General features: G+C 41.9%; 1 protein-coding gene across 4 annotated transcripts in view; it reads left to right on the top strand.

The window, feature by feature from the left end:
• The window catches only part of pag1 (phosphoprotein membrane anchor with glycosphingolipid microdomains 1), a 61,234-nt gene that overhangs the window by 43,996 nt on the left and 4,791 nt on the right, over positions 1 to 12,447 (top strand). For all 4 annotated transcript variants that reach the window (XM_082521407.1, XM_082521406.1, XM_082521404.1 and 1 more), the window contains 3 exons: positions 2,565 to 2,658; positions 2,891 to 3,060; positions 3,332 to 3,766. In XM_082521407.1, the coding sequence (XP_082377533.1) occupies positions 2,565 to 2,658; positions 2,891 to 3,060; positions 3,332 to 3,766 (699 nt within the window). The remainder of the gene's footprint in view (positions 1 to 2,564; positions 2,659 to 2,890; positions 3,061 to 3,331; positions 3,767 to 12,447) is intronic.

Genomic DNA, 12,447 nt, shown 5'->3' with positions numbered 1-12,447 from the left:
GCAAAGAGTGTCTGCGACACAGTGTAGGACAAACACATCAACAGGTTCAATCTGTTCAGTTGCTGATTAATGCAAATATCTAATCAGGCAGTTACATTACAGCAAGGCAGCAAGCCGAGACGACCTGCTGAAGTTCAAACTGAGCATCAGAATGAGGAAGAAAGAGTTCAGTGACTTTGGCATGATTGTCGGTTTCAGACGTGCTGGTCTGAGTATTTCTGAAACTGCCGATCAGTGGGGATTTTCCCACACAACCATCTCTAGAGTTTACAGAAGATGGTGATGAGAGTGAGTCCTCTGGGTCGATGCCCGAGGTCAGAGGAGAATGGCCGCTTCATATCTTACAACAAAGGGATGCTGAAAACCATCTCTAAACACACAACACACCACGCTGAGTGTACGTTACTCAGCTGACAAAAGGAAAACGAGGCTCACCCAAATTGGAGAGTAGAAGATTGGAAAAACATTACCTGGTTTTATAAGACTCTGTAGCTGATGTGATACTCGGATGGTAGGGTCAGAATAAGGTGAAAGCAATGTTCTACATTCCTCCTGCCTTGTTTCAACATTTCAGGCTGGTGATACAATGATGCAATGTGGTGTAATATTTTCCTGGGACACATCGTAGTACCGGCTGAGGATTGATTAAACACCGCAGCCTACCTGAGTGTCGTTGCTGACCTTGTCCATCTCTTTATGACCACAGTTAGCTTCTGTTGGCTGCTTCCAGCAGGATAACAGCATGTCACAAATCTCACATCATCTCAAACTGGTTTCTTGACGCTGGAACCAGTGCAACGGGAGATTCACGTCACAGATGTACAGCAAACAAGTCCAACCAAAACCTCTGAGGAATGTTTCCAGCACCTTGTTGAATCTGTGCTGTCAATACTTTGTGTCACTCAGATTTTTTACAGTTAGTGACCTACAAAAAAATAATTTGACACACCAGCAAGGAGATGTTAATGTTAGCTGTGTTGAAACTGTAAAAGAATGTGAATGTCTGGGGAGAGCAATTAATGAGACATTGTCATGGGATTGTAACAGAATTTGCAAAAAAAGAGAATTACAGTGATTATCGTCCTTGACGGCTTGGATCAGAGTGACGCTGGTTCTTGTTTAGCTTTCATTTTTGGAGAGTATTATAACTTTATGCTTTATTTTACGCTTCTTTTGTCACTGCCTGGGGTTAATAAGAACAAAGATGACATGTCCGAGTCACAAAACAGCGTTACACTCCTCTGTGATTCCTGAGTGGTGGTGAAGTTGTGAGTTATTGCATCTGTGGTGTACACAAGATATTCTCATTGGGACGGATGACACAAGATTAATGGACTATAAAAAGAAAGATGGATGTAACGTGTGCCTAAATCACGAAACGACAGCATAAAATTAGTGGTTTCATAAAACAGCTAAAGATTACGTCATTGGCACCGACAGCTATGAGAGTGCGTGACCACTAGGTGGAGTTATGGAGCTTCTGATGCATGTCCCTCTGCTCACACAAGGAAAAACCGCAAACCCCAGACAAAGAGCAGTCTTGGCGTGCACTCTTTGAAAGGTTTTGACTTTCTCTGCTCTCTCATTAGTGACTGACTGAGCAATCGTCATGGAAACTAAAGCATTACAGTTTATGCATGAAGTGCATGTTGATAAATCGTCCTCTGTTAATTACTAGTTTCTTCTCACTGTTGATCTGAGTGTTTGCTCACTCTCAGAGTTGATTCTGCTCAGCTTAGGCTGATAAAACAGGAAACTTGAGCTTTTTTTAAACCCTTCTTCTTCTTCTTCTTCTTCTGCTTTTTTTGTACTGTGCTAGTTGAGTTAGAGATGCAGATTTTTTTCCATGCTTATATGATGTTGCAAGCACAGAAACTGTCAGAGCATGGTTTAAACCCGACTGCAACACAACTGAGTCCCTGCCAGCTTCACAGCTGTTGTTCTTTAGCCTCCTATTGAGACAAGCAGGGAGACAAATTACCCTGTGGGTATCCTTAAGGTAGCGTCTTCCTATTGTTATTATAATTATTAATGTGACACTACAGACGCCGTCCTTTTACCCTGTTCGGCTTGATGTGTTGCTTATGCTTGATTCAATTTTAGTGCCTCTTATAAATGAATTAATATGAAATCAGCTGCATAAAACAAGAGCTGCCTGTTACTCATACTCGCAGAAGCTGTTAGCTGTCTTTAGATGTCTTTTCTTGGTAGGTAAAAATAAGCTACACTTAATTAGGAATGCATAACGGTTTTATAATTACCTTAAAGTAATAAATAATGTGTTTGGAAAAGCTTAGACGAAGCGAGATAAAGAGTCAGGAAAGCATGAAAATTTAAATTTGGGCTTCAAGGATCCTGAAGGTAATGCACCGCACATATGGCTTTTCGATTGCACGGAGGTGTGACGGATGTCCATCCCGTGCAACATAAGGAAGACGTGCAAATTCATTTCTGTAGGTTTTTGTAATTTAAAGAATCTGAGACTGAGGTTTTATTTGCTTGAAGCCTCCAAGCCTGCGAGCTGTGGTGCAGCAGTGACAAAGAGCTTATCCTTTGTTGTGCAGGTTTCAGAGAGAGACATCAGCCAATCAGCAGACAGTCCAGCGACTGACGCGGCGGTCAGCACCTCTCACAATGGGCCTCTCACCAGCGGTACAAGTAAGCCGATAGAGTTCCTATCAGCTCGTCATGTCCTGCCATTGTTGTCTGCGTAGTTAATATTTAGACCGCGTGATACAACATCCATGCAGTGTGTTTTTTCCTGACACGTGATGGCTGTTATGAAGCGTGTTTGCTGGTCAGCTTTGGTTCGTGTTATAGTCAATGTTAAATGCAGTCGTAAAAAGATGCTGTTTCCTCCTCGCCCTGACTCTTTTCTTCTTCCCTCCAGTTCTCACGGACACACAGGACACCAGTCCCCAGTTGTCAGAGGAGATGCTCTCCAGCCAATCAGAGCTCAGGTCCTCCAAGTGCCCTCAGGCCCGCCAGCTTCCCAGCATCCCTCCCAACAACGCCCTTATCGGGAACGGACCCCCACCCTCAGGAGACAGCACTTATGAGGTCAGTGTTTATAAGTCACCTTTAAACAGCAGAATGATGGGTTTTTTTCTTTACTCATAGTAAGTTCGGACATGCTCACTGGAGGAGATTAAAGCTTGTAATGTTGAATGCTGCTTGACTGAGTAAATGACTGATTGATTGATTACGCCTAGGGATCTTTTCACAAGTGGCTGGTGAATTGAGTGATTTTCGAGCCAGGAGGCAGAAACATCAAAAAGTTATTTCTTGTTTTTGAATGCACGTAAGACCAGTGTGTGTTTCTGATGTTAAGGTGGTGAAGGAGATGGCCGTGGCCTCACGTGACGTCAGTGCCGATGAATCCCTGTACGAGACGGTCAAGGAGCTCAAAGACGGTCCTGCAGAGGCTGGCCTCCCAAACGGTACCATCCAGCCGAGTCCAGACGAACCTCCGCCTCATCCTCCCGCTCTTCTTAACGGCCACATCAGCCCAAGCACACCTGAGCGGGGGCCCATCTTCGCCGGGGCAGAGTACGCCTCTGTCAACCTGAATAAGAAGAGCCGTCACAGCGCAGACATGGAGGCCAAAAGGCGCTCTGGTAATGCTGCCGTTCCTCAACAAAAGCCTCAGGAGGAGCCAGAGGAGGATTTACCGCCACCGGTACCGGAGAAGGTTCTGGATGAAAATGACAACCAGCCAGCGCTGATGATGAACGGGCTCGCGGAGGCTGGGCTGCACAATGGAGAGGTAAGCTTGTTTGAGTGTGTGTCTCTAGGACTTTTTGGGAGATTTTTTTTGAGTGACTATAGGGTACTGTGTGTGTGTGTGTGTCTACTTGTTTAAACATCTTTGTGAGGACCAAAAATTGGCATTTTTGAGGTTAGAGAAAGCATTATGTCAGTTTGATGACTTCACTAAGGCATGCTCCAGATTTCACGATGCCATCAAACACCTGTTTCAATGTAAAAACGAACGCAAACCAAGTCTACAGTCACACTGGCGGAAACACTGGTTAGAGACCACAGCGCCACCAACATTGCTGTGAACATGTGCAATCAGCTCATGATCTTTATGCCTTTGAAGTAGAATAACACTGAAACGGGGTCGTGGTCTGAAACTACTACTACTACTAGAGTGAATTGGCGTCCTCAAACCGTCTTTGGTGCATCAAGACGGCAATAAAATGGGAGAAACAGCAATAAGACGGAGTCAGTCTGCGGTCAGTTTTTGAGTGAGTGAGGTCAAGTTGGCAGTTACATTAATCTGTTTGCAGTAATGCGGCAATTAACTGTGATACATTGCAAATCTTTTGCCGTCTGTTACAAATCTGTTGCCGTCTGCATCGTGCACAGTGCTGAGCCGAAGCTGGGATGGACTTGATCCGCACATCAGGTGTGGCTCCCTCAGCCAACAAACAGACACAGCTGATCTACTGCATAAATGTTCAGGGGGGGGACCTCTCATTTATATTTCAGATAAATGAGAGGTCTTTCTGATCTTGTGTACTAAAGGCTCATAAATATTCTATAAACGTTGCAGTGACAGCAGTAATGAATACTGTAACAGATTTCAAAGTATTTATGGGACTTAAATGCATCTTACATTTGTGAAGCTGGCAGTGTTGAATTTGTCTCAAAACCCTACGTGGGCATCAATATGTGTAGTTTTCGACATTTGTACGCACAGAAAGGTTTTTGAAAGGTAAAATTATTAGATTGATGAGGAGAACTTAATAAATTGTGCATAAATGATTCGTATTTATTCAGGTTTGGATGTGTGCATGTGTAAAATAATTGCATCGTTTTTGTGCATGGAATGAAGCATGCTCGTGTGAGTTACGCACAAATCACCGAACGCGGTTGGAAATCTTAGTTTATACTTGATATGACATCGTTCACATTTTCAACACTTTTGAGGCAAATTTCTCTCCGTATACTTACATACAGATGTGAAAAGGTAACGTTATGTGTTTTTGTGAATGGATCATAATTTTCCAATCCATTAACTATAACTAAGGGGACGCTAGATGATTCCACACACTCTGAATCAACCAGCAACCAAAGATGGTGCTCGTGGGTGTGCTTATTAGCTTATGTTTGTGAGAAAGCCCCACGTGAATTGTAAGTAAGGTCTCATTTATGCTGTGCTGCATGTAGGAGCGTTCCAGTGATTGAATATTTGTACTGTATAACCGCAGTTGCTTATTACAGGCGGCGTCTGATTAAAGAGCGAGCAGTTTTATTAGAGTCAACTTTCATTCAATGTGTCATCGTGAGCGAGAGGAAGCGTGGCAGGAAAGAAGAAAAGTAACCTGTGACGACGGGGAAAATGAGCATTAGTCAGATGATGAAACTATATGACAGGGAAAGTCATTTTTCAATTTCCCTTGGCATAAAATACTCAGATCGGTAAAAACTATGAATCCATTCTCGACCATCTTGACAAAACACTGCTTTGAAAAGAAAGTGATAGTGATAGTATTTCATTCGTATTCGCTATAATGCATTCAGAGAGAGCATGAGGGTGTTTAAAGGCCAGGGAGGACAGGTTACATGGAGGGGAGGAATGAAGCAGCTATTGTTGTTAAGATTATGTAGAATGAAACAAAAAAGAAAAATACAGCAATGCAATGCAGTTCTAGACATTATAGTAAAAAAACGTTTGTCGTTTAGAGCGCTTAACAAACTTATTAGATCACCTTTCAATTTTACAAATCAGTCAAAAAATTGTTTAAATGTGTTTTTTTTGTAGACATAAAACTATTTTTTCTGTTCAGGGATGTAAGTAGAAAAAATAATAATGTACTTTAACATTTTTTACTTTTTTGTAAAACAGCACATTTGAAAATTCATGGATAACAATAATTATATTGTCGCATTAAAAACATAATGTTAAAATATAAAATATAATGCTAAAATAACACTGAAAATTACGTTTTTTTGTAAAGTGGTCAATTTGAAAATTCTCAGCTAAAAACAATTATATTTTAATCAGAAAATCTAATCAAGTCCATTTTGATTAAATTAAGAAAACAATTTGGTAATTACCAATAATGTTAATTTTCATCAAGTGTGGCTCGAACCTTATATATTGAGTGGTGGTCTAATAAATTTGTTAAGCACTGGATGTCATAAAATCTTTACAAATATTTTACAACACCCAAATAAATCTTTGATACGATGATGTCACCCTAAAAATATAACATTGCATTTTACTTTCTTTTGTTTGATTCAGTCGTGCGGTCGAGAAAGACGTGTTCGCCGCTTCTCAGCTTCCACTGAGTGCGGTGCCCAGCGTGTGTTATGAGTCTCCTGCATGTAGATTTAATCAGCTAGAATCTGCATAATGAACATTGTTAATTTGATGGAACAGAGAAATGAAAAGCTTTTAATGGAGCTGTGCAGGGAAAAAAGGGGAGAAACGAAATTAATTTTTACATTTTTAACAACAAGAATAATAAGTAGAGTTGTAATTTTCAGTTACGCTGTGACCCTGGAGCTCTTAAACTGCAAACTGCTCTTAAACTTTTGTTAAATTAGCAGATATCACATAAATGGGTAAGAGCAGTAGAAGTGGGTAGCATCATGGCACTTGATGCACCACCCAAAAAATGTTGCACTGCTACTGAAGGGGATGCCGAGGTTTTTTCTCGAAGCACAACAACCACAAACACAGCAAAGCTTCTCTTGAACAAATGGGCTTTAATTGTGGCATTATTCCACGAGGAAAAACGGAACGTTGTTGGAAAAAGTTGAGTCAGTTTAGTCTTAATATAAGATTTCCATTTGACAAACCCACACGCATAAAAAGGCTGAAACTTATCATCCTACGGTAATGATAGGGATTCACTCTTTCATTCTCCCCATCTTACTAACACAATTTATACCAATATATAGCTGATGTCGGTCATCTTCTCAACATCATGCCTGGCTTGAGATAAAGACCACGGAGAAGAAAGAAAAAGAGAGATGTGTCTCTCCGCTACAATTATTATCCGCTAAGCTGACATCTCGTGCTGCTTTATGGAGACTGGCAGACCGAAGAAAGAAATTTGATGGTGAGAAGGGAAAAAAACCACAAAAAAAACACGGTGTGGGAGTGAAGGGAGGAGAGAAAAAAATGAAAATGGGAGCCGAAGTGAGAAGAGCAGGAGAGAGTAATAGATGAAATGGAGATAGTGACAGAGAGATGATGGGAGAGTTGAAAAAACTCGGAAAGGACTGGCAGGCATGACGGGTGAGGAGGAAAGAGAGGAGTGAGAGACAAGGAGGGAAAAAAAAGAAAGAAAGAAAGCCAGGAGCATACAAACGAAGTCATCGACAAGGAGGCGGCGAGAAAAAAAGGATGAGGGAGAAGAAAACTGCTACAGAGGGTGAGATGTGGAGATGTGTAGAAGAAGAGATGGAGGAAGAGTAAAAGAAAAGGTAAAAAGAGAAGCATAGCAGTTCATTATCGTGGACTGAACAAGGCAGGGCAGAGCTGCTGCTGCTGCTGCTTACAGCATGCTGAGATCCATCAGAGAACCAACACACTCTCAGCTCAAAGAATTGCATCAGACAAAGAATCACATTATCAGCCTGCCACAGAGATCATCTCTTAACTTAAAGTACTTTTAAATTATACTTCTAATGTTACAGCACTTTTTACATACATTTGTTTACAGTGTTGTGCCAGTGTGCTGTCACCAGGGGGCAGTGTAAAAAGATATACGAGTTTGTGGTGTTGTTGGTCCATTGCATTTTAGCACAGGTGTTCTTGTTCCTCTTAAGATAAGTTAGCGTCAGGTCAATAACTTGCTTTACTTTCTAATTAAATACACTGATGCTCTGTTATGCTTTGTGTTTCTATTTAGTGAATATTTGTCGGTTAGCCAACTAGATTAAAGTGGTTACAGCGGTAAACATTACAGTAACCAGTTAAACTAACCCTACACATGTCTTTAAAATGTGGGAGGGAGGTGCAGTACCCGGAGATGAGTGTTTCTGCCATCGCCATCTTGGTTGTAAAAAGACATCTGACTGCAACTTGTGACAGATAACTTATTAGCCAATGAGCGTGCAATATCATACTTCAGATAATCCTCCGTTTAAAATACAAACCAAGACCAAAACTTTCAAAATAGACTAAAATTTTTATTTAATATCATCGAAAATGAGTGGATGAAAGGAAATTCGAAGGGAAAGCGGATTAGCCTTTTATAGGAGTAAAAGTCTTTCTGCAACCACAGCTGTCGCCATCTGGTGGCCATCAGATAGAATGCAGGTTTGAGGCACCTCCACATTGGCTTTGCTTTTCCAACTCGGAAGGTAAATCCATTTATTTATGTTTTTACTGTCCTTGCTTTAAATACGCTCTTTATGATAATCTGTCTGGTTGCTCGTTTGTCTAACTGCTGCTTTCCTCTTAGTAATGTTGTAAGTTGTTGCAACTGATACAAATAACAGCACTAAGCAACAAGAAGACCCATGTTGTTATAAACCGGAACTATTCTGTATTTTTCTGAACTTTAGGTTTGGGTCCCTCTTTTCTGTGTTGATGTATCTTTTTACTTTATTCACACGTCTTTGTTCCTTTGTCTCTGGTGTTTTTGTAGCCAATTAGTTCATCACTGCTGCTCGTTTGGACAGCAGGCATGGCCTCGTCTAACCCCCATATCTGTGATAAAATCTTAATCTTGCAAATTCCAAATGTATCTTCACACAGCTCTGGAAACCATACACCCACACACACACACACACTTGCACATTTTTAAAATACACAGAATTTAACATCCACCCGCATATATATTAGTTTCCCCCATCCCCTCAAGTTAAACACACACACACACCAAACACATATGCAGGTTTTATGATGTGTGTGTGTTTACATATATTCTGCTACGCATAGACACCCTGGGGCGTATTTAAGGTTAAGCATGAATGTTCTTGGCTCCCTGTGGTTTACGCCCATGTATGACCAGGAGTCGTCTGTGATTTGTCTTGTCTGACCAAGTGTGTGTGAGTATGCGCGCGCCTAGTGAGCACCAGCTGGCCACCATCTCTACGACAGTTAGTCTGGCTTCATGATGGATGATATGGACTATAGAAACTCTCTCTCCGTCTCTGTCTCTTACGCACACACACAGGCAATCTCAGAGGTGCATGAATGTAAATGTCTGAAAGGAATCCCCCCAGGTAGCAGCTCAGTAAATGCTGCTCTCTCTCTCACACACACACACACCCACACACACACACACACAGTGGCACTTTTTTCTTATATGCAGTAAATTTCCATACACACACACACCTGCTTATTATTATTGTAATATTTGCTGCAGCTACACTGAAACACACGTCCGCAGCCTTTGTGACCTTTTCTTCGCGGCTTCTGTGATTGTGTGCACTGAACAGTGATTGAACTGCCATAAACAGCACTAACACTTGTTTGCAATCATTTGCTTGTGTGTCGCCTGCAGGCTTTTCATGCAAGGTGCAGGAAATGAATTTGACCCAGCCTCTGGGCTGCCGGGGTATACATTGGGGGGGCACGGTCCAGGTGAACTGTGATATGTGGCGTGTCAGCACTGCTGAGCTGTTGCTAAAGAGAATCACTATTGATGGCTTTTGTGGCATGGGAGAGAATATATATTAGTCTTAATGTAGTTTACAAGTTTGCGGCTGTACGCCATCGCAGTTGGTGGTGAACATCAAACAGTCAAGATGTGATTGAAGTGCAGACTTTCAGCTTTAATTGAAGTGGTCTCACAAAATTATTGCATTAACTTTTTAGGAATTTTAGCCATTTTTGTACATAGTACCCCATTTTCAAAGGCTCAACTGAAGCATTTTCAGTGTTGTGTGAAGGTTCTTCTCAAAGTGTTAGCATAGCTGTTCAATGGAACTGTCAAAATGAGGTCTAATTACTTTGGTGTAAGCATGAATGGCCATGGGGGTTCTCTTTATCAGTCGAGATAAAGCTGTAAACTTTGAAAATGCAGTTAAACGTCCAAATTTATTCCCTTCTTTACATCCAGTAGGCTGGAATGGAATCTGATTCTAATCCCCGGGCATCGTGTTTGACACCCCTGGTCTACAAGGTATGGAGAAACAGAGAGAGCTTAAAAGAGGTGCAAACCACTGGTTACACTCAAGAACATGAAGTCCAGCTTAGACTTTGCCTGCACTAAAAAATTATTAGGACCAAATAGAGATGAACAAACATGCTGCAGACAATGTTATGGTATGAGCATGTAAAACTGGGATACTGGTGTTCATTGATGATGTGAACGCTGATAGAAGCAGCAGGATGAATTGTGAAGTGTACAGGGCTATACTCCCTTATCAGATTCAGACAAATGCTGCTAAACTGATTGGAACATGCGTCACTGCAAAAATGGATAATGATTCAAAGTGAAGTGAAAAAGCAACCCAAAAGTTTCTCAAAGAAATGTGATACTCTTGAAGTCAGTCACCTGATTTCCTGCCCACTAAAGCAGCTTCTAAGTTACTGAAGGCAGAAAGACCCACAAACAAGTTGCAACTACAGGTGGCTGCAGAAATAAAAAGGCCTGCATTTAATGCATTTCTTTTGCTGAACCCCTTAAATTGAAGCTGAAAGTCTTCCTTCAAATTATATCTCAACTGTTCACAGAGGCAAAACCTAACCGTATGTACTTGACCAACTACATGCAGCTCCAACACCCTGAACTGGTCTATTCATGCTCATATAATATACAGTGGGGCAAAAAAGTATTTAGTCAGCCACCGATTGTGCAAGTTCCCCCACTTAAAATGATGACAGAGGTCAGTAATTTGCACCAGAGGTACACTTCAACTGTGAGAGACAGAATGTGAAAAAAAAATCCATGAATCCACATGGTAGGATTTGTAAAGAATTTATTCGTAAATCAGGGTGGAAAATAAGTATTTGGTCACCTCAAACAAGGAAAATCTCTGGCTCTCACAGACCTGTAACGTCTCCTGTAAGAAGCTTTTCTGTCCCCCACTCGTTACCTGTATGAATGGCACCTGTTTGAACTCATCATCTGTATAAAAGACACCTGTCCACAGCCTCAAACAGTCAGACTCCAAACTCCGCCATGGCCAAGACCAAAGAGCTTTCGAAGGACACCAGGAAAAGTATTGTAGACCTGCACCAGACTGGGAAGAGTGAATCTACAATAGGCAAGCAGCTTGGTGTGAAGAAATCAACTGTGGGAGCAATCATCAGAAAATGGAAGACATACAAGACCATCGATAATCTCCCTCGATCTGGGGCTCCACGCAAGATCTCATCCCGTGGGGTCAAAATGATCATGAGAACGGTGAGCAAAGATCCCAGAACCACACGGGGGGACCTGGTGAATGACCTGCAGAGAGCTGGGACCAAAGTAACAAAGGTCACCATCAGTAACACACTAAAACGGCAGGGAATCAAATCCCGCAGTGCCAGACGTGTTCCGCTGCTGAAGCCAGTGCATGTCCAGGCCCGTCTGAAGTTTGCCAGAGAGCACATGGATGATACAGCAGAGGATTGGGAGAATGTCATGTGGTCAGATGAAACCAAAGTAGAACTTTTTGGTATAAACTCAACTCGTCGTGTTTGGAGGAAGAAGAATACTGAGTTGCATCCCAAGAACACCATACCTACTGTGAAGCATGGGGGTGGAAACATCATGCTATGGGGCTGTTTTTCTGCCAAGGGGACAGGACGACTGATCCGTGTTAAGGACAGAATGAATGGGGCCATGTATCGTGAGATTTTGAGCCAAAACCTCCTTCCATCAGTGAGAACTTTGAAGATGAAACGAGGCTGGGTCTTCCAACATGACAATGATCCAAAACACACCGCCCGGGCAACAAAGGAGTGGCTCCGTAAGAAGCATTTGAAAGTCCTGGAGTGGCCTAGCCAGTCTCCAGACCTCAACCCCATAGAAAATCTGTGGCGGAAGTTGAAAGTCCGTGTTGCTCGGCGACAGCCCCAAAACATCACTGCTCTCGAGAAGATCTGCATGGAGGAATGGGCCAAAATACCAGCTACTGTGTGTGCAAACCTGGTAAAGACCTATAGTAAACATTTGACCTCTGTTAATGCCAACAAAGGTTATGTTACAAAGTATTGAGTTGTATTTTTGTTATTGACCAAATACTTATTTTCCACCCTGATTTACGAATAAATTCTTTACAAATCCTACCATGTGGATTCATGGATTTTTTTTTCACATTCTGTCTCTCACAGTTGAAGTGTACCTCTGGTGCAAATTACTGACCTCTGTCATCATTTTAGGTGGGGGAACTTGCACGATTGGTGGCTGACTAAATACTTTTTTGCCCCACTGTATATGTGTCTTAACATGCGCATCACTGTGACGGACACACTGACACCTGACTCGCCCATCCTCTGAGACAGCTATAATCAGCTTACAGTCAAACCTGTTGCCCCGTATATCA

Source organism: Aulonocara stuartgranti (assembly GCF_965226115.1).
Source record: "Aulonocara stuartgranti genome assembly, chromosome: 22".
In the NCBI taxonomy this organism is placed as follows: Eukaryota; Metazoa; Chordata; class Actinopteri; order Cichliformes; family Cichlidae; genus Aulonocara; species Aulonocara stuartgranti.
The sequence above is the reverse complement of the archived record's forward strand: the minus strand, read 5'-3'. Positions and strand labels throughout refer to the sequence as shown.